The sequence below is a fragment of the Carcharodon carcharias genome, chromosome 7, assembly GCF_017639515.1.
Source record: "Carcharodon carcharias isolate sCarCar2 chromosome 7, sCarCar2.pri, whole genome shotgun sequence".
Taxonomy (NCBI): domain Eukaryota; kingdom Metazoa; phylum Chordata; class Chondrichthyes; order Lamniformes; family Lamnidae; genus Carcharodon; species Carcharodon carcharias.
In genome coordinates, this window is record NC_054473.1 from 178,801,502 (window position 1) to 178,824,754 (window position 23,253).

Genomic DNA, 23,253 nt, shown 5'->3' on the forward strand with positions numbered 1-23,253 from the left:
AATTAAGGCCTGCCCAGTGTGACATCTGGCGGAAGTGCTAAGCGCCTCCTGCGCGGGATTCCCCAAAAGTGAGAGTGCGCTCTTTCGCGCATGCACATGGAAGAGCGTACATCTCCCTGAAGCTAAGTGCTTGCCTCAGGGAGAGCGCTGACACTTTTAAAGAGATTAAAAATAGAAAAAAAAATCCTTAACTTGTCCCCCTCATGTGACAATGTCACATGAGATGGTACATGTTCATAATCTACATAATAACTTTATGCATGAAACCTCATCCCGCCGGTGGATGAGGTTTCATGTCTTATCTACTTGCCGCCGAGGTTCCTGGCCTGCCCGCCAACCTTAAGGTTGGACGGGCAGGTCCTTCCATTGTTTGATTGATCCTGTCAATGGTCTCAAGTGGCCATTGACAGGTCGGCGGGCGCACAGCTGATTTTGCTGCGCCCCCGCCTTCCTGAAAATTTAAATGGGGCGGGATGACATCGGGGGTTGCGCCCAACATCATCTCGCGTCATCTTACGTGTCAGTGAGCAGGCCCCGCCCCCCCGCTTGCTGACGGCAAAATTCTGCCCTATGAATTCTGGGTGTTTTCTTATTCCAGATAAAGGAAAAAGATAATTGGTCTATTGCAACAAAAACAACACTTGAGGATAAACAATGGAATGCAGTGAAATAAGTACTGAAATTTTGGCAAAATATTCATCTCCACCAAATTTATACGACCAACTAAAACAAAAGGCCACCCTGCTAAGTCCTGCTTTGTACATTTCGACCAAGGGTGAGAGTTGAGCTTAAAGAGGTCTCCAAGGGGTCAAGTAACTAAAATTCCTAATTATTTAAAACTATTTACTAAGACCTTGCAGGGGAGGGTAGAAAGAAGGTAACTCACTGCAATAGAGTTAATCGGAAAATTTTCACTCCAATGTAAATTAATTTTAAAACCTGAAATATGACCAAATCACTCAAGAATGGAGAATATATGTGGGAGAGACGAGGCTGGATCAGAGATGTAATGGAGCAGGTCGTCAGCATATAAGGAGAGTTTCTGCTCCACAGGTCCGGAGTGAAATTGCCAGGGTACAGCCCTGTCTGGTACCTCGATGGAGGCCAAGGAGTTTAGATTGGATATTATTTGTATGTACTGAAGTAACCGGTGAGGAATATGACAGTTATATCTAATTTATAGAAATGGGTCCAATCCAAATTTTTGATGGGTGAAGTAAAGGTCCCATTCCATTCTATCAAAAGCCTTTTCTGCATCCAAAGTTATGAGAAACTCAGGGAGAGGAGTAGCTAAGGTGTATAAACAATATTGAAAAGAACCCTTAGGCCTCAATCTTTCAGGCGATGGGCGGGCTCGACGGGAGTAGTCGCGGAGCTGATCTCCACGCCGCCATTTTACATGAGACGGGACATGTTTTTTATATTTATGAAATTTTTCAAATTTATTTAATAAAAAAGCTTCGGGGATCTCCACCTTGCTCGAGGAAGAGGTTTCCTGAAAAAAAAAACGAAGACCGCTTGGCCTTTTCACCTTGACGATCACTTCAAGTACTTTCTTAATGGCCTTAATAAGCTGTTTACATATCGGTGGGCGAGCAGCCAACTCTGGTGCGCACCCACCGAACGAAACATGGCAGCTCAGCGTGATGACGTCGGGACACAAGCCCAACGTCATCGCGCATCATTGTACGCGTTGGTGTGTAGGGCCCGCTCCCAGGCGCCGACTGAAAAATCTTGCCCTTAAATTAAAGGAGGATTGTCTTCCCTGTTATAAAACCTGTCCGGTCTAGAGAGATAACAGATGGAAGGACAGGTTCAGGACGGTGGGCTAAGGCTTTGACTAATATCTTGACACCGCATTTAAACGGAAACCGGTACAGTTTTAATATTACAGCTGAAAATGGGCTTATCACAAAAAATGCATTCATAATAAGTGTCTTGTCCACTAGCTCTGAGTAACCAGAATTTAAATAGCTGAAAATCACTTTAAAAATCACACAACCATTAGGCTCTTATTAGTGTGCACTAGTCCGTTTCTTCAGAAATCAAACATTTCTTAACATGTAAAAACCTCTAAAACATAGCTCTTGGTGCCTTTGTGTCAAGAAGACCTGTCTCAAACAGGTGAAGTCTGCAGAAACTTGGCATCTTCATTATCATCATTTGTGATTTGGCCAGTTTCGCACGCAGATTTGGGTTCCAAGATAGTACGATGTTCTTAAACCAATATTAAATAGCGTGTCAAGTCGACTTAGGTTCAACCTAACTTGCGTCGTAAGATTTTGCCATCCATTACGCTGGGTACAGCTAATTTCAGGGAAACTGCACTGGCTAGCAGAAACACTGGGGCAAGTTGTTGCTATCAATGTAAGGTATTGAACTCACTATCAGTTTATAAGGTTTGATAGTTCTGTACACAGAACTAGTCCTGTAGTTCACCATGCTAACGCAGGATCTAACCAGAACCTTACCTCCTCCAGAGCCCATAATGAATCTACCAAAGGTTTGATCTTCTTCTGGTTGTACAGCGATACAAGCTTATCCATCACTGCTTTCACCTGGGCACCCCGGCCTTGTTTGAAGAGCAGGTTAAGCAGTGAAAATCCAGCAATGACTTTGTTCTCTTCGTAGAGTTTTATGGGGTTCACCTTCTCAACCTGCCACCACTGTAAGAAGGAAACAAATTGTCCACTCTCATTAAACTTATTGTGAATCATCCTTCCGCCTACATCTGAATCATTTGAGTAATAGGTACAACATGTACTATGATTTAATGACTTACAGGTGCAACATGGCTACGATCTAATGAGCTACAAGCACAACAGGGCTTTGAATTAATGACTTACAAGTACAACATGGTCGATGATTTAATGAACCCAGTTTATTTGGCTAAATAAACGAAGAAGCAACAATTTTTTATGGCATCGTGTGTTTATTTTGAAGATGAGCTTTAACGCTTAGATTTGAAAATTTTTGCTAAGTGAATTAGGTGACAAAATAAGAGTGTGAGTTTATCATGGTGTAATTCGTCAGAGTACATTTGCTGTATGAAGTAAAATTAGCCTTGAGTCTTGTATATTCAAGCATCAAGTTACACAGATATAGCACGGAAATATACCATTTGGCCCAACAATTTAATGTTGGTATTTATACATCTCACAGGCCTCCTCCCATCCTACTTTATCTCACCCTATCAGCATAACCATTATTCCTTTATCCCTAACATGCTTATCTATCTTCCCCTTCAATGAATCTAAATTATTTGCCTCAACTAGACAGATGATCGTATCTTAATGCGGTAAATAATATATAGTCCACATTCACTTTCTGTATACAAAATCTCACTTCCAGTTGCCATATTTTTGCCACACTTTTTGTGCCAACTTTTTTCCAAAATATAATGAAAGCTGCCTGTTCTACTTCCCTCCTTCATAAATTGACTCATGTTTTTCAACTTAAATGCGCATGGTAAAATAAAATCAAGGTAAATATGTAAAAATATGACAGGGTGCATGGCTTTAAAATGGAGATGTCTGCACATACTATTATACCCATCCTCTAAACTACCCGTCCAGGAGACCATACACTTGGTCTTAACTAGTGAACATGTATAAATGAATACTTGGTAATACAATATGTGAATATTGCTGAAAAGAGAGGCAAGTTGGGAAGAAGATGGGGGAATGGACTAGCCATATTGCTCACTTGGAGCGCCAGCACAAACACGAATGGCCAAATGGACTCCTTCTGTGCTGTAAAAATTCTGTGATACTGTGATGTTGCCAAAGTTTTTCACCTTGCACTCATCAGGACAAATGCAAGAATACCAAATTGCAAACAATCACAACAATTTATACAACTGGAGGAAATGTTGCTGATTGGTTGGCAAGTTAACTCTGATTGGCCGAGGTATTGCCATGGAGGAAGCAATGGGGATCTATAGGCTCCCCAAGTTTCTGGGTGATTCAAAAAAAGTGCAATGCTTGAACATATCCTTTAGTTTGCAGAGAACAGGTCCCTGCGTATGAATGTATATTGCTCCTAGCAAGCGTAAATGAGCCATATTATGAACTTGACTAATTAACTTAAATTGATTGCTCATGTAGCTATTAGCGCACTCAGGATTTTTTAACAAGTGCTGCCCAATCGCGAAATCACATCTAACAGCAAACATTTTGTTTTGGGTTTTGCAAGCGCAGGCTGGTGAGTGCAGTCTGTACTCAGCCTATTAAGAACAACCATGAGGAACATAATGGAATAAACTAGTTGGACCAAATGGCCTGTTTCTGTGCTGTAAAATTCTTCAGAATATAGGGAGCACAAGTAAAATATTTTATTATTTAATAAAATTATGATAGTATTTGTTTTTGTTGTTTAGATTAATTTTACAAAAATACTCTCGATGCTTCAATTTTCTTACTGTAATGTTAGTAAAGTTTTCAGGGTCACTGTATGTAAGTTGATAACTGGTGAACACCAGTTGTCCCAAGGGAGAGAGGAGCTCTCCAATATCTTCCAGCAGTTTACGATTAAAGTAGGAGCTTCTTTGGGTCTTTTGGTGCGAGAAACAATCTTTGGTTCAAGCAGACCACCTGCTGGAAGTTAAATGCCTCGTTTCACAGCACAGCAGAATAAGAAAATATTAAAGATAGGTGAGTTAGCAATTTGTTGCTCTATTGTCAAAAAAAACAATGGCACAAAACAAAGCACAGACATAAATGCATGATCAACAGCAAGCTAATATACAACTTACTACTTAATTATTATTATTTTTTTACTTACTGACTTGGCAAAGCTGAAGAAGCTTTTTGTTTCTCCGGTAACCATGTTTGATGAGCCTAGAAGTTGGTGAATACATGGTTGTAATGCTTGCAAGGCACGAATATTCTTTCATATTAATGCAATGACACAAACCACTGATTATTTAACTTTTGTGCTTCTCAAACATGCTCAGTCTCTTTAAGCACTGGATGGGTGTGAAACTCGCACTTACCGTACAGAATGTAGGTTCCGAGCGGTTTCAAGAGGCCGAGACCCTTCCCGGTGTTTTCACCGCACAGGCAATCCAGGACAATGTCAACTCCGTCAGGTGAGATTCTGCAGTAGAATGAAAAATTGACCTTACTACAGAACCTATCTATAGGCAGAGGAATTATGTTGAATTTACTGCACAGTAACAGGTCATTCTCACTAATACCAGTGTTTATGCTCCACACAAGCCCCTTCCCACTCTATATCATCCAACCCTATCACCATACCCTCCTATTCGTTTCTCCCCCAAGTTGTTAGCTAGTTAATTCTTAAATGCATCCATGCTGTTTGCCTCAACAGCGCAATGTGGTAGCAAGCTTCACATGCTCACCACTCTCTGGCAAACAGGTTTCTCCTGAATTACTTATTGGAATTATTAGTGACTGTCCTATAATTGTGAGTCGCTCACAAGATTGAAGTGATCCACAGGATGTGCTGCATGATTCTGTATGCATCAGTATGGGAAATACATCAGTGTCACATCCTCTGGTTCACGAGTGCCCTTTAGGGAAGGAAATCTGCCATCCTTACCCGGTCCGGCCTACATGTGACTCCAGACCCGCAGCAGTGTGGCTGACTCTTAACTGCCCTCTGCAATGGCCTAGCAAGCCACTCAGTTCAAGGGCAATTAGGGATGGGCAATAAATAGTTGGCTTGTCAGCAATACCCACATCCCATGAAAGAATATAGAAAAAAATAGAAAGAAGGAACTTCTATTTATACAGCACCTTATACAACCTCAGGACATCCCAAAGCTCTTAATAACCAATGGAGTACTTCTGAAGTGTGGTCACTGTTGTAACATAGGAAATATGGCAGCCAATTTACACACAGCAAACTCTCACAAGCATATATCTGATCATGACCATATTTTTGGTATTTTGCTTTTATGCAAGTATTTGATATTAACACTGGAATTAAAAAGTGAAAACCTGTTCTCTTCACCTGGCCTGATGTTTAATACTTTAAGCACAAGAAACCCACATTTTAAAAAATGTAGTTAGGGACTGTAATTCAATCACGGTCATGTTGCTGATGTAACATTGTCAGGTTTAATTTTTTGACTAAATTATAAATTATCACAACATGAATTCCAATTAACTGCTAACAATGCAAACAAAGTACAATACTGGGCTTATAACCAGGGACTGAGAAAGCTTTATGTTTAAAGTACAGTGAAGTCTATGTATGGTCCTGAGGACCCGAATATTGCAGCCATAACAATGGCTTCTCAATGCCTACACTGACAAAGCTTATTGCAAGCCAAAACCCTGAAGGGCATGGTATCTGAATAAAAATGCCACCTTGTGAGGCTTTACACCCTCAGATATTGCTTGCCCTGTTAACAGGAGGAGATGGTGGCATAGTTTTTTTTTATTCATTCATGGAAGGTGGGCATCACTGACTAGGCCAGTATTTATTACCCATCCCAAGTTGCCCTAGTTCAGAGGGCATTTTTAAGAGTCAACCACTTTGCTGTGGGTCTGAGTCACATGTAGGCCACACCAGGTAAGGACAGTAGATTTCCTTCCCTAAAGGGCATCAGTGAACCAGATGGGTTTTTACAACAATGGTCATCATTAGACTTTTATTTCCAGATTTTTTTAAAAAAGAACTCCACCATACCAGGGTTCGAACCCAGGTGCCCAGAGCATTACTACTAGTCCAGCAACAATACCACTACGCCATCACCTCCCCAATAGTGGTGATATCACTGCAATAGCTAATGCTCTGGTGACATGGGTTCAAGTCCCACCATGGCAACTGGTGGAATTCAATTAATAAAGTTTGGAATTGAAAGCTGGTCTCAGTAATGGTGACCATGACAACGATCACTAATTGTTGCAAAAAACCATCTGGTTCAGTAACCTTTAGGGAAGGAAATGGGCCATCCTTACCTGGTCCGGCCTACAGGTCACTCCAAACCCACAGCAATGTGATTGACTCTTAACTGCCCTCTGAAATGGCCTAGGAAGCCACACAGTTCAAGGGGAATTAGGGATGGGCAACCAATGGTGGCCCTGCCAGCGAAGCCCTCATCCCATGAAAGAATGAAGAATAAAAAGCCATGAGGCCTTTATTCCTGCAAATGCTCTCCTTAGTGTTGATGAAGCTGTTCCGAAACACTGATTTTCCTCATTTGCTCCTGGGGATATGAGCATGTCTCAAAAGCCTGATCTCCCCTAGTTATCCTGCGAAGGTGGTATAGGGCCTTTGTTTACTGCCTCTAACACTTTACCACCACAGTCTCCCATTTTGTTAATAATATCGGATCCACTAAATCACCATGAGCAATGCTGTGTAGACCTGCTCATAAAATATTTAAAGCCTTGCAAATACAAGAATTTCCTGCAAGTATAACATTTATTTTCAGTGATACTTCTTCCATCATGCTTTTTGGTCAGGCATTTTTTGTTACACTAAAGTAATTCTATAAATATTACAAACCTCTGATTAAGTCATCTATTTTTGGTCTCTAAAGGAGATGGTACTATTACCAAGTTACCTCCTGCCAAGGAACATAAGAGCAGGAGTAGGCCATTCAGCCCCAAAACTTGTTCCACCATTCAATAAGGTCATTGCTGATCTGCATCACGCGTTGGCTCCATATCCAGGAGAGCTGGAGGACGTAATTTGGGGGGGGGGGGGCGGAACAGGGAAGTGACGAGTGAGGGGGAAAGCCAGAGAGGATGGGGTAAGGGGATGAGAAAGGAAACAAAGGAGATATGTGGAGGATGAAGAGGATAGGGAGATGAGTAATGGGGAAAGGACTTTGAGGGGACAGGGGTGCAACGATAGCAGGACAGGAGGGAACATCAGGCTGAGGGGGGAAGAGGCTGGAGATGATATTGGGAGGGGTGGAGCTGAAGAAAGAGGGGAGGGCAGCAGTCCAGAGTAAGTGGAAGGAAGAGGATAGGTAAGTGAGTGGTTGGAAAAAATAACAGGACAAAGCGGGATGGGATGAAATGTTGACGGAGAGGGGAGGCAGGAGTTAAGAGAAGATGACTTTACTATGGAAGAAAGATGGAGGTGATCCTGTGGCCAAATGGGTAGCATACCTCCCTCTGAGGCAGAAGCTCTGGATTTGAGTCCCACTCCAGGACTTGATGGCCAAGAAAGGTGCATTCATAACCTGCCAAATAGGTTGATTATCAGCAAAGATAAAAGCTCTGAACAAGAATCATACGAACGCGAAACGTTAACTCTGTTTTTCTCTCCACAGATGTTGTTAGACCTGCTGATTTTTTTCAGAATTTTCTATTTCTGTGGTTGATTATCAGCCTGTAAATCCTTCCAATGCATCTATGGCAGACTGTTAAGAGTGGGAGAGTCTTTTGGTCAGCCATGCTTGATGTGGAGTGGTGCCCCTCACGCTATAGCCTCTGGCAAGAGGCTAGTGACCTGTTTCAAGAAAATCTAGCTTTGGAAACAGGCATAAACATGTGTTTTGTTTGCCTCATTAATCATTAGAAAAGGAATTGGAAAGCTTCTAAGGTTAAGAAGATGGAAACCTGGATAACATAGACTGAGGTAGGAATTTTCATCAAATGTCGAACACAGGCACTTGTGTTACAAATGTTTTGGTTAGCTGTGTATTCATGCATAGAAGGCCACAGAATGATGAATCAATCAGGCCTTGATTAACTATGATGTAAAGCTCTGGCCTCCCGACTAATTTGACAGTTAGCTTCTATCAGTATAAAGACTAGGACGGGAGTGAGGCGGGAAAACAAAAACAGTAGAGAACGCAAGAGGAAAGAAGGGAACAAGAGAAGGAGAAAGGAAGGAGAGAGGAGATATAGGTGGAAGTAAAGAAGGCAGAAGGGAACCAGGAAGGAAGGAAAAGAAGGGAGCGAGGGAATGGAGAGAGGAGGTATTAAAGAAAAGAGTGATAAAGTGTTGAGAAAACTTTATGCTGTCAGACTTTTAGTTTCCTGTCTTGTCTTGTTTAGGTAAATCTGTGACCTGATTGGCTGGTAGAGAACCTACACTAAATTTGAAACTAAAACATTGTTAAACTAATTAAACCAAATAAATTGATCACTTAATTAATAAGTAGAGGGTATCTAGACCCGAATCAGGGGATTACTGTTGTTAGAATTTAGCATTTATAGTAGAAATCTAGCCCTAGGGAACATATAGTTAATAAGGAGTCAATAAGCAGTTATTAGATTTAAATTAATTTATTAAATAGTTCTAGAAATGGCAGTTGCTGGGGTGAAGTGCTTCACCTGTGGGATGTGGGAAATCTGTGACGCTTCACATGTCGAGGACAACTACATCTGCAAGAAGTGTACCCAATTGCAGCTCCTCACAGACTGCATGGATCGGTTGGAGCAGCAGTCGGATGCACTTAGGAGCATTCAGGTGGTGGAAAGCTTCATTGACAGGAGTTTTGGAGACGTGGTCACACCCAAGGTACAGACAGTTAGATGGGTGACTGCTAGAAGGGGCAGGCAGTCAGTACAGAAATCCCCTGTGGCTGTCCCCCTCTCTAACAGGTATACCGTTTTGGATACTGTTGGGGGGATGGCCTATCAGGAGAAACCAACAGCAGTAGCCAGAGCAGTGGCACCACGGCTGTCTCTGCTGTTCAGCAGGTGGGGTCGAAGCACAGAAGAGCAAATGTCATAGGGGACTCTGTAGTCAGGGGCTCAGATAGGCACTTCTGTGGTCGTGAAAGAGACCAGGATGGTATGTTGCCTCCCTGGTGCCAGGGTCCAGGATGTCTCTGATCGGGTATGGGACATTCTGAAGGGGGAGGGAGAACAGCCAAAAGTCGTGGTACACATTGGTACTAACGACATAGGCAGGAAGAGTGACGAGGTCCTGCAGCGGGAGTTCAGGGAGTTAGGCAGAAAGTTAAAAAACAGGACGTCTAGGGTTGTAATCTCAGGATTACTCCCTGTGCCACGTGCCAGTGAGGCTAGAAATAGGAAGATAGTGCAGCTGAACACGTGGCTGAACAGATGGTGTAGGAGGGAGGGTTTCCAACATCTGGATCAGTGGGATCTCTTCCGGGCCTGTACAAGAAGGAAGGGTTGCGTCTAAACTGGAGGGACACCAATATCCTGGCTGTGAGGTTTGCTAGTGTCACTTGGGAGGGTTTAAACTAGTATGGCGGGGGGGGGGTGGGAACCAGAGCAATAGGTCAGCAGGGTGAAATAAATGACTGGGAACCAGTGAATATGGCCAGTAGGACTAAGAGGAAGGGCAGGCAGGGAGAAATTACTGAACATAGTGGGACTGGGGGTCTGAAATGCATTTGTTTCAATGCAAGAAGTATAACAGGCAAGGCAGATGAGCTTAGAGCTTGGATTAGTACTTGGGACTATGATGTTATTGCTATTACAGAGACTTGGTTGAAGGATGGACAGGATTGGCAGATAAACGTTCCAGGATTCAGATGTTTCAGGCAGGATAGAGAGGGATGTAGAAGAGGTGGGGGAGTTGCACTGCAGGTTAAGGGGAATATCACAGCTGTATGACAGGAGGACACCTCGGTGGGCTCATGCAGCGAGGCATTATGGGTAGAGCTCCGGAATAGGAAGGGCGCAGTCACAATGTTGGGGGTTTACTATAGGCCTCCCAATTGCCGGTGGGAGATTGAAGAACAGTTATGTAAGCAGATTTTGGAAAGATGTAAAAGCAATAGGGTTGTTGTGGTGGGTGATTTTAACTTTCCCTATATTGACTAGGAATCACTTAGTTCTAGGGGTTTGGATGGTGCAGAATTTGTAAGGTGTATCCAGTAGGGCTTCCTGAGAAAATATGTAGATAGTCCAACTAGGGAAGGGGCAATACTGGACCTGGTATTAGGGAATGAACCCAGCCAGGTGGTCGAAGATTCAATAGGGGAGCATTTCGGGAAAAGTGACCATAATTCAGTAAGTTTCAAGGTACTGGTGGATAGGGATAACAGGAGTCCTCGGGTTAAGGTGCTTAATTGGGGGAAGGCTAATTATAACAATATTAGGCAGGAACTGAGGAATCTAGACTGGAGGCGGATGTTTGAGGGCAAATCAACAACAGACATGAGGGGGGCTTCCAAACGTCAGTTGATAAGAATTCAGGACCGGCATGTTCCGGCTAGGATGAAGGATAAGCATGGCAAGTTTCAGGAACCTTGGATAACAAAGGATATTGTGGGATTAGTCAAAAAGAAAAGGGAAACATTCCTAAGGGCTAGAAGGCTGGGAACAGATGAAGCCCATGGAGAATATAAAGAAGGTAGGAAGAAACTTAAGCAAGGAGTCAGGAGGGCTAAAAGGGGTCATGAAAAGTCACTGGCAAGCAGGATTAAGGAAAATCCCATGGCCTTTTATACATATGCAAAAAGCAAGAGGGAAGCCAGGGAAAGGGTAGGCCCACTCAGGGACAGAGGTGGGAATCTGTGTGTGGAGCCAGAAGAAATGGGAGAGATACTAAATGAATACTTCTCATCAGTATTCACCAAAGAGAAGGACTTAGTGGTCGATTTGTCTAGGAAGAGTGTGTAGATAGCCTGGATCATGTTGAGATCAAAAAAGAGGCAGTGTTAGGCATCTTGAAGAATATTAAGGTGGATAAGTCCCCAGGGCCAGATGGGATCTACACCAGAGTACTGAGGGAGGAAAGGGAGGAGATTGCTGGGGCCTTGACAGAAATCTTCGTATCTTCACTGGCTACAGGTGAGGTCCCAGAGGACTGGAGAATGGCCAATGTTGTTCCATTGTTTAAGAAGGGTAGCAGGGATAATCCAGGAAATTACAGGCCAGTGAGCCTTACGTCAGTGGTAGGAAAATTATTGGAGAAGATTCCTCGTGACAGGATTTACTACCATTTGGAAGCAAATGGGCGTATTAGGGAGAGGCAGCATGGTTTTGTGAAGGGGTGGTCATGTCTCACTAACTTGATCGAGTTTTTCGAGGAAGTGACAAAGATGATCGACCATGGAAGGGCAGTGGATATTATATACATGGATTTCAGTAAGGCCTTTGACAAGGTCCCTCATGGCAGACTGGTACAGAAGGTAAAGTCGCACGGTTTCAGAGGTGAGCTGCCAAGATGGATACAGAATTGGCTTGGTCATAGAAGACAGAGGGTAGCAGTGGAAGGGTGCTTTTCTGAATGGAGAGCTGTGACTAGTGGAGTTCCGCAGGGATCAGTGCTGGGACCTTTGCTGTTTGTAGCATACACAAATGATTTGGAGGAAAATGTAACTGGGCTAATTAGTAAGTTTGCAGACGACACTAAGGTTGGAGGAGTTGCAGATAGTGAAGAGGATTGAAGAGGATATAGATCAGTTGGAGACTTGGGTGGAGAAATGGCAGATGGAGTTTAATCCGGACAAATGCGAGGTAATGCATTTTGTAAAGTCTAATACAGGCATGAATTATACAATAAATGGCAGAACCCTTAAGTGCATCAACGGGCAGAGGGATCTGGGTGTACAGGTCCACAGGTCACTGAAAGTGGCAAAGCAGGTGGATAAGGTAGTCAGGAAGGCATATGGCATGCTTGCCTTCATTGGCAGGGGTATTGAGTATAAAAGCTGGGAAGTCATGCTGCAGCTGAATAGAACCTTGGTTAGGCCACAGTTGGAATATTGCGTGCAATTCTGGTCACCACATTACCAGAAGGATATGGAGGCATTGGAGAGGGTGCAGAGGAGGTTTTCCAGGATGCTGCCTGGTCTGGAGGATATTAGCTATGAGGAGAGGTTGGAGAAACTCAGATTGTTCTCACTAGAGCGATGGAGATTGAGGGGCGACTTGATAGAAGTTTACAAAATTATGAGTGGCTTGGACAGAGTAGATAGTCAGAAGCTTTTTCCCAGCTTGGAGGAGTCAATTACTAGGGGACATAGATTTAAGGTGAGAGGAGAAAACTATAGAGGAGATGTGCAGGGCAAGTTTTTTACGCAGAGGGTAGTGAGTTTCTGGAATTCGCTGCCAGAGGAAGTGGTGGAAGCAGGTATGATAGTGGTGTTTAAGAGGCAGCTTGACAAATACATGAATAGGATGGGAATGGAGGGATACGGACCCCGGAAGTGCAAAATGTTTTAGCTGATGGGCAATATGATCGGCGCAGGCTTAGAGGGCCGAAGGGCCTGTTCCTGTGCTGTACTTTTCTTTGTTCTTTCTTTGTTCTTTGTCCTTATTAAAACAGCCACAAGACAACTCAATAGCAGTTTGAATGATTTTGGCAAACTCAATTAGCAGGAAATGTTGATGTCTTCCACTGTTTGGTACCCAGAGATAGCCTGAAGAATTTCCATGATGATTATGTTCTAAATCAATGATCCAGCTTCTCTTTTACATGTATTACTAGAGCAGCACAATCCTTATAAAGTGACATTCCTGAATGAACACAAGTTAATGTCTAACTTGAGACCAGTTTTATGCTGTGAGCAGACAACTGTTTTGAAATTGTTTTAATTTGTTCCAGCGAAGAATCTTAAAGGACATCAGAGCAAATTAACCCATCTGTCTTGACTAGAGTTAAAGCCAAGATCCCTGAGGTGAAGGAATATTGCAGCACCCACCCTGCAACATTTGTTTCCCTGATTGCTGCTGAGTCAATTTTATTAATCTTTGTTCTTTCACATCAGTCCTAAGAGAACATACAATGTTCGTAAAGCAACATATCCTTCAATCTGAAAAAACACAGCAAGTCTAATCCATGGAGCATCCATGGAGAAAAACAGGGTTAACATTTCAGATTTCCAGTGTCCGCAGTATTTTGCTTATATCCATCAACCTGTTTGTCTGATTTTGGAAGATTTTTGTTTGTGCCTTAGCTATTCAAGGAGATGCTTCATTCTTTGCTCATGATTTGGGTAGAGAGATTTAGGTCAGGATTCTCATTTATGAGGCATGTCATGAAAGTATAACAATTCGCATAATATTATTGTGAGTTATTGTAAAAGTAGCAAAATAGTAGGGTTTAGATAGTTTATCTAATGTGTGTTGGGGGGGGATTTAATTAAATTGGAGACAACTGGTCTGGAGGTTTTGATTCATCAAAAGAAGCTAGGTTTGAAATGCTAAATACATAAACATGGTTGAAGTCTTAGAATGTAAGGTGAGGAGAATTTGCATTTTTAGAATTTCAAAGAAGCTAGGCCAAACAGTATGTTTATTTTCCCCAAAGGTTACTGACGATATTTAACACTATGAAAGATTTAAATAATGGGAAAAGGTACAGCCCCAAATACTTATGGGAACAATGGAATTTACATTAAAAGGGAGAAACTTGTATAAAGGAGAATGAGACTATGTGTTAGGGAAGGTATTGTAAAATCTAACAGAAGTGTGAGAAGCCTCCAATATTTGTGCATTAAGCCTGCTGTCTACAGAAACCAAAGCTGGGAAAAGGCACTTTGAATTCTACTGTCCAGGGTATTGCGTTGACTTGCCTGGATCTGTTTAAAATCTATTTATTTTTAATGTTGCCTTAATGGGGTTGTAACTGGAAGCCAAATTAATTAGGGTTTTAGGAGTTATTATAATAGTAATTTGTAGACAGATGTATGCGCTTGAAATCTTTTCTTTTGTTAATAAATGTTTATTTTAGTTTTCTAAAAAGAATTTGACTAATTACTTCTGAATTCAGGGCACGCATCTCAAAATAAATACAAATTGCAAAACCGTTGTGATAGCAAGATTGAGTTTCCCTCATGGATTTGATCTGGCTGGCACACATCATCTGCCACATCATAACAGATGAAGCTAGAATAGTGCTGGAAATTTCTGTCAGCACCTCTAAATCCACCACAACTATGACCCATTTCTCTGAGACACGGCTCATCAGAAAGGTCAGGTTCCCGGCAACATCCAGCAAGAGTTAGCCAAAGATATTGCCATATCAGAAGAGTAGGTGTAGGATAGGGGAGAAAAAAACCTAAATATTAGAGGCAATGTCCCATCAAAAGCCTTGTCTGAGGCCACAGCATTTGGCAGTTTGATGTTGGATACCAGACTGTAGGTAGAGCAGGCTGTTACCAGGACTTCTCCCTAATGCCCCATTCTGGAGCCTATCACCATCTGTGTTCCAGAGAATGGCAGTAACTCAGGAACAGGCATCTCCACCTGACTGCCATTGACATGTGGCAGATGGAAAAGAAGTGGTCAGTGATGCTCCTAGTGTGGGTGGGGGAAGGGAACTGCAAGCCAGGCTGTGAGGGCAGCTACTGACCTACATTTTCCTGGAATCTCCACTATGATCCCACCCTATTTTACATTACTAAGTTCACCTGAGGAGTGATATGATGGAGCTCTTCAAGATTATAAAAGCATTTGATGGAGTTGAGGTAGAGAAGATGTTTCCACCAGAACAAAACTGGGCACCATGAAGATGATAGTCACTAGTCTAATAGGGAATTCAGGACAAACTTCTTTACCCCTAGCGATGAGAATGTGGAACTCACTACCATAAGCAGTACAGTAGACTTTGTTATCTGGCACTCTACCAACCAGGATTCTCCACTAACCCGAATTTCTGATGGTTACCCTAATACTAAACGTCGCTTTACCAAGCGGAAGCAATTACGAAATTACCTGGAACCTGTACCTGTATACTGTATTATTTTACACTTTAATTTATGTTTTAATGTATTGTTGAAGATTGGAAGTAAAAACAATACTAGAATACTAGATTGATAGGAGATTTACTAGATTGACACCTGGAATGAGTGGGTCGTCTTATGAGGAAAGGTTAGATAGGCTGACCTTGTTTCCACTGGAGTTTAAAAGAGTGAGGGGTGATTTGATTGAAGTATATAAGATCCTGAATGGCCTTGACAAGGTGGATGTGGAAAAGATGTTTACCCTTGTGAGTGAGTCCAGAACTAGGGTGCACTGTTTTAAAATTAGGGTTCGCCCTTTTAGGACAGAGATGAGGGGAATTTTTTTCTCTCAGGGGGTTGTGGGACTTTGGAATTCTCTGCCTCAGAAGGCGGTGGTGGCAGGGTCACTGAATATTTTTAAGGCAGAGGTAGATAGATTCTTGTTCAACAAGGGAATCGAAGGTTATCGGGGGTAGATGAGAATTGGAACTTGAAACACAAACAGATCAGCCATGATCTTATTGAACCTCCACCTTAAAAATATTCAATGACCCCCCTCTACCGCCTTCTGAGGCAGAGTTCCAAAGTCGCGCAACCCTCTAGAGAGAAAAAAAATTCTCATCTCTGTCCTGAAAGGGCGACCCCTAATTTTAAAACAGTGCCCCCTAGTCCTGGACTCATGCACAACAGGAAACATCCTTTTGATGTCCACGTTGATGAATTAAAGATCACCTTTCATTCTATGCAATTCTAGAGAATACAGGCCCAGTTTCCTCAATCTCTCCTCATAAGACAATCCCGCCATCCCAGGGATTAGTCTGGTGAACCTCCATTGCACCCCCTCCATGGCAAGTATATCCTTCCTTAGATAAGGGGACCAAAACTGTGCACAATCCTCCAGGTGAGGTCTCACCAAGGCAGCAAGACACCCTTACCCCTGCATTCAAATCCCCTCGAGATGAAGGCCAACATACTATTTGACTTCCTAATTCCTTGTTGTACCTTTTAGTGACTCACGAACAAAGACACCCAGGTCACTTTGGACTTCAACACTTTCCAAAATCTCACCATTTAATTAACACTCTGAAATTCTGTTTTTTTCTACCAAAGTCGATAACTTCACATTATTCACATTTTACTCCATCTGCCATGTTCTTGCCCACTCACTTAACCTGTCCAAGTTCCCTTGAAGCCTCCTTGCAGCCTCCTCACAACTTAAATTCCCACCTGGTTTTGAGTCATGAGTACTGATCTTTTTATTACCCCAGTAGTAACAACCTGCCATCTTGAAAATGGCCCATTTATTCCTACTCTCTGTTTTATGACTGTTAACCAATTCTCAACTCATACCAGTATATGAGCCCCAATCCCATGTGCTCCAATTTCGTTTACTAACCTCCTGCTTGGGACCTTATCAAAAACCTTCTGAAGATCCAAATACACCACATTCACTGGTTCTCCTTTACCTATGCAACAGGTAACATCCTCAAAAAATTCCAATACGATTGTCAAACTTGATTCCCCTTTCATAAATCCATGCTGACTCTGCCTAATCATAACATTATTCTCTAAGCATCTCGTTATCACAACCTTTATAATAGATTCTATCATTTTTCCTACTACTGACATCAAACTAACAGGTCTGTAGTTCTATGCTTTCTCTCTGCCCTTCTTAAATAGTGGGGTTACATTTGCTGCTTTCCAGTCTGCAGGAACCTTTCCAGAATCTATAGAATTTTGGAAGGTACCCACCAGTGCATCCAATATCTCTCTAGCCACCTCCTTTCATCTGGGTTGAAGCTCATCTGGTCCAGGGCATTTATCAACCTTCAATCCAATTAATTTTTCAAGTACTACTTCTTTATTAATACTCTTTTCCTTCAGTTCCCCATTTTCACAATCTCCTTGTTTCCCCAGTACTTCTGGGAGATTTTCTGTATTTTCCTCCATGAAGACAGACCCAAAATAATTGTTTAGTTTCTCTACTATTTCCCCATCCTCAATTACAAATTCTCCTGTCCCCACCTGTAATGGACCCACATATGTCCTTGCTAATCTTTTCCTTTTATTACCCCACTAGTACCAACCTGCCATCTTGAAAATGACCCATTTATTCTTACGCTCAGGTTTCTGACTGTTAACCAATTCTCAATTCAGGAGGTTTTCTGTCAGCACTGGCCTGCGCCCACATTGACATCAGTGCCCACCTTCCTCCTGCCCCCACCCCAGCAGCCCTGAGCTTTTCAGTGTGCGCCAGTGTTACTGGGGATATGAAACCACACAACCAGGCCTCAACACGTCAACCAAAACATTAAAACAAAACAGCCCTGATGAAGGGTTAACTACTGCCTTCCTGTTACTGGCCAATTGTGCATTTGTTTGGGCGCCAATTCCATCCTTTTCTCCAATCTGCATGTCAGCTTGAATCAGATGTTTTTGTAACCTTGATGCCAAGCTCAGCTTCCAAACCCATATTCCCTCTGTTACAAAGGCCTTCCTCTACCTCCCTAAACAACCAACACTGTCCCTGCCTCAGCCTGTCTTCTGACAAAAAATCATTCACCCTTTGTCAAGATCAGGCTCAATTATTCCAATGATCTCCTGTATGTTCCAAACCCTCCAACATCATTAACTCATTTGCTCATCCATAACTCTCCTGTTGGTATAATAGCCTGAAACATTTGGCTCGCTCGTCACCCCTATGGTCACTGGCTACAATTATTCCCTGTGCGCCAATGCCTTAAATTTATAATTCTCATCTTCAAGTTTAAGTCATTTCATGGCCTCATCCAACACTATCTCTGTCACCTCCTCCAGCTTTACTGCCCACTGAGATCTCTTTTTGCCTCCAACTTGGGCCTTATTGTGTGTATTCCAGGCTCCCTTTCCTCCACTGACAGTGGTCAGGCTTTTAGCTATCTAGGCCCCACGCTTTGGAGTTCCCTCCTTAAAACTTGGGCCAAGTTATTTTTACTCACCCAATCTTTGTTTTGGTGTTGACCCGTGTCTGATTACACTTCAGGGAAATGCCTGGGCACTTCTTTCCAGATTATAGGCGCAATAGAAGTTCAGGTTATTGTTGCTGCTATTGTTGAGATTCTTGTTGAAACTTCCCAAAGTTTCGCAAATAGACAAAAAAATAAAAAGGAAGCCAGAGATTGGTTGAAATGGGTGGAGTATATTTCAGATTTCCAGCCTTCACTGTGTATCTTTTCATCTCAACCTGACTTGCAGATTCCCTTTTATTCATTCTTAAGATGTGGGTATCCCAACTAGGCCAGCATTTGTTTCCCATCACTTGTTGCCTGGCTTGTTAGACCATTTCAGAAGACTGAGTCACATGTAGGCCAGACAAGGTAAGCAAAGCAGGTTTCCTTCCCTAAAGGTTATGGGATTTTACAACAATCAATTAAAGCTGTCATATTCTGGCTTTCAATTCCTAGATTTATGAACTGAATTACAAATTCCACTAGCTGCCATGGTCAGGATTTGATGCCACCAGAGCATTAGCCTTGGTTTCTGGATTACTAGTCCAGTGACATTACCACTACTCCACTGTCCCCCCACCCCCCCTCCTTCCTTTACTCACTCCCTCTTCCATCTTTCCCCCATCACTTTTCTCACTCTTTCATTTACCGACTGTCTCATTCTTGCTGTTAACACTTCTCTTTATTTTCTCTGCCAGTTGCATCCTCAATCCATGAAGCTCTTGGATTCCCCTAGTTCTACTTCTTACGAATATAGACAAATACAGTTTGCAATCCTGAGAACCTGTATGAGGAATTCCACGTTTCTGGCATTTTACAGTTTTGCCTCGAAGACTTTCGCAGACCTTCTCCATTCAAGTGAAAAAAAAATATTTTCTTCAAAATAATTGAGTGCAAAACAAGACACACACACATGCACAAATATGATGAGTGACTGGATGATGTCACTGCTGAGGTGCGTAGGTTGATGCAAGTCAGCAAGTCACCCAGGGAAGCCATCTGTTGCAATGTTTGTATGAACAAGTTCTTCAGGTCTTGTTTTGATGTGACCTCCTTTAATCAATTACAGAATCACAAATCCTTTAGTGCAGAAGGTGGCCATTCAGCCCATCGAGGCTGCACTGGCTCTCTGAAAGAGCATTCCAATCCCACTCCCCTGCCTTTATCCCCGTAACCTCGCACGTTCTTTCTTTTCAGATAGCAATCCAATTCCCTTTTGAATACCTCAATCTAAACTGCCTCCACCACCCTCTCAGGGAGTTCATTCCAGACTTCAAACGCCCTCCTCTGTACTCTCTCCAATGCCTTCACATCCTTCCTCAAATATGGCACCCAGAACTGTACACAGTACTCCAGATGAGGCCTAACTCGTGTCTAATACAAGTTCAACTTGTATGAGGAATTTGGGGGAGGCAATGGCATAGTGGTATTGTCACTGGAATAGTAATCCAGAGATCCAGGATAATACTCCTGCCGTGGCAGATGGTGGAGTTTGAAGTCAATAAAAACCCAGAACTAAAAGTCTAATGATGACCAAACCACTGCTGATTGTTGTAAAGACCCATCTACTTCACAAGCCTGCTGTCCTTGCCTGGTCTGGCTTATGTGTGACTCCAGACCCACAGCAATGTGGTTGGGTCTTAAATGCCCTCTGAATGAGGGCAATTAGGGATGGACAATAAATGCTGGCCTAGCCAGTGATGCCCACATCCCATGAGTGAATTAATGAAAAAATGACCTCCTTACTCCTGCACTCAATGCCCTTACTAATAAAGCCGATTTTTTTTCCCCCGACTCTCAGGATTGCTTTTGTCTTCAACATAGACACAATGTTACAGTATTCCCATCAGGATTTCATTTTAATTTTGATCCTTAAAAGGTGGCTTCCCTCATGACTGAAACAATGATGAGAATCTTCTTATTTCACTGAAAGGCCCGGTATTGCAAGGGGAATAATGGTGAAGTTAATAACGCTGACTGTCATAACGAGGTAAACTGAACAACAGGTTCTTGGGTCTGTTGAGATCCAGAAGTTACTATCGGAGATGCCTTGCTCCTCCACAGGGTGGGATGTTACAGTCCTTGGCCAATCCGCTCACCATCGAAATGAATACAATGGAATGGATTTGCTTTGCTTTTGTTTGCCCACCTTTTCCACACTGAAGAAGTTTGGGGCATTTTTAATTAGGAAGGAAAATCGGGCGGGACGTATAAACGGAGACTTATCCACAACTGTCAACTTTCCACACCACCATTGAAAATCTGCTCCTGGCTTCTGAAGTGAAGGACATGTCCTCCAGCAAATGCTAATCCTTTACCTCAATAAGCACAAAAGCACATCCCAAAATTATTATTCATGAAGAGTTTAAAGGTAGGAAATAAAAGCCTCGTACTCTTCATCAGTTTGCATCCCTCCATAAAATGGCTTTAAAATTTAAACATTTATATGGGTTAACTCATAGAATTACATAGAATATATGGTACAAGAACAGACCATTCAGCCCAACCAGTCCATGTTCATCTTTATGCTCCACTTGAACCTTCTCCAATTCTTCCTCAGCTATCAGCATAACTCACTATTCCCTTTTCCCTCATATACTTGCCTAGCCTCTCCTTGAATGCCCAATCAAACTTTACATTCACTGAGGTAAGAATATAAGCCCCAGATGAAGAACCATTGAGGCCAGTGTGGACCTCCTCGATTCAATTTTCCCTTTGCCCATATCGTTGTCTGAAGGACCTGACTCACGACTGAATACAGTTCACCAGGTGACCACAAGCTTACAGTTCAGTGCCACGGGTCGCCACCTTGACATGTTGGAGAGCCTTCTGGGCTCCGAACGTCCCTTGAGTGGTGTCCTCGGGAGCCCCTTGCTCCTGGCTGGGCCACCCATGGCGGCAAGATCAATGGGAGGGGCCAGGCAAAGTGTGGTGCAAAAGATCTCAACGGCAGAACAGGCGAAGGAAGGCTAGCTGCCTCACTGGCTGTGAAGGAGGGAGAAGGCTGCAGCAGCAAGGTGGTCCCAATCATCGTGGTTCGACATGTCACCGAAATCTGACCACCAACCCGTCGAGATCATGTGGGCAATGATGGTGCTCCGACATCCCCACATTAAACAAAATCACACACAGGCTTCTACCAGGGTCCTGTAGCTGATTCCTGTGCCAGTGAAGGACTGGTGACGGGGACAGGACTGTGAACCTGGCAAGTACCTAGTTAAGAATCCGCACACAGGTGACAGATGCATGAAGGTTGACGGACACCTGTGTCGGACAGGGGTGTCTTTGGGCAGCAGCATCTGTGCCTGGGCAGTTCCTCAGCCAGGTTGACCACTTCCTCATGTTTGAGGCTGAGCATTGAGCGTCTGTAAGCTATTTGAATGTGGAAGGCATCACAGCCCAGCTCAACCCAACATCTGCATGCGCAGCTTTCGCAAGCAGTGAGGGAAAGGAGGTAGTGGTTGGGAGTGAGAGCAGATCGGAGTGGTGGGGGTTGATGGGGGGCATTGGGGAGGTGGGGGGGCAGGGTGGGGCGGGGGGTTGGGGGAGGTAGGCAGTGGGGGTGCTTTCATTGGATTGTGATCTGGAATAGAAAGTTCAATTAATAGTTTCCCTTTCTCAGCTAAAGGCTGTGAGACCCCTTATTACAGCCTCAGGTGCCATCCCAGATGGGACCAGCCAGCTCAGCATTGACCAAGGATTGAACCTGCACTGTTCCTGGTCTTTATAAACCTCTACCCTGCACTCTTTACCCACACAGCCTAGCAGGGCAGCTCTCCCCGATAATACCAGTCTTGGGTGTTGAGGATTGGCCTCCAGGCTTTTCAAGCTCCTTACCTTGATCTGTCTTACCTTTTCACATCCTGCACATAATCAGCATTCCTGTCAATGAGATGAGTGATGGAATCTTTGATAGCTTCGTGCTTAAAGGAGGAGGCGGTTCCAAACACGGTTACGTCTGGAATCGTGGAGCAGAGCTGGGCAACGGCTTGACCCTGTAGCAATCAGATTCAAATCATATTTGAGTTTGAACATCTGACAGTGGTTTGGCAAGCAGATGTAGAGACACTCCAAAAAACATGTTTTTACTCTTGGTGAGGAGTTCATTTGATGCCACACACACGTGCCACAAGATTAACAACAGGAGGTAGTTTTAGCGTTAATCTGTGCCCAGTTGCTACAACTCATCTGGGGTCCTGCTCTTTGCCTGGACCAGAAATAAAATGACTCTGGGTGGGGGCCTTGTTAGGATCTCTATCCAGTGCCTTACGCTGGGACATGTGTTTATGTAACTTGGGTGCAAAATCTAAGCTGACACTTGCAGTTCAGTACTGAGGGCGTGCTGCGCTGTCAAAGGTGCCGTCTTTCAGGTGAGAGTTAAATGGAAGCTCTCTCAGGTGGATATAGGAGGATCCACATCCCTGTTCTGAAAAAGGGTAGAGGGAGTTCTCCCCAGTGTTCTGGCCAATATTTATCCCTCAGCCGGCGCCTAGAAACAGACTATTTAATCATCATCACACTGCTGTTTCTGGGATATTCCTGTGGCCAAGTTGGCTGCCAGATTTCACTACTTGACAACAGCGACTAAAGTTCAAAAGCAGCTTCACTTACTGCATTGCCATGCCAGCTTCGCCCAGATCATGGTAATGTGGCTGGTGCCAGTCGGAAAAGCATCTTTGTGCTTTT

The 23,253-nt window shown here is 43.3% G+C and overlaps 1 protein-coding gene across 2 annotated transcripts in view; it reads right to left on the reverse strand.

The window, feature by feature from the left end:
* vat1l (vesicle amine transport 1-like) overlaps nucleotides 1-23,253 on the reverse strand; it is a 195,330-nt gene that overhangs the window by 123,314 nt on the left and 48,763 nt on the right. For both annotated transcript variants that reach the window (XM_041191346.1, XM_041191347.1), the window contains exons 4-7: nucleotides 22,420-22,562; nucleotides 4,994-5,097; nucleotides 4,783-4,838; nucleotides 2,472-2,666 (exon numbers count right to left, since the gene is read on the reverse strand). In XM_041191346.1, coding sequence (XP_041047280.1) covers nucleotides 2,472-2,666; nucleotides 4,783-4,838; nucleotides 4,994-5,097; nucleotides 22,420-22,562 — 498 coding nt within the window. The remainder of the gene's footprint in view (nucleotides 1-2,471; nucleotides 2,667-4,782; nucleotides 4,839-4,993; nucleotides 5,098-22,419; nucleotides 22,563-23,253) is intronic.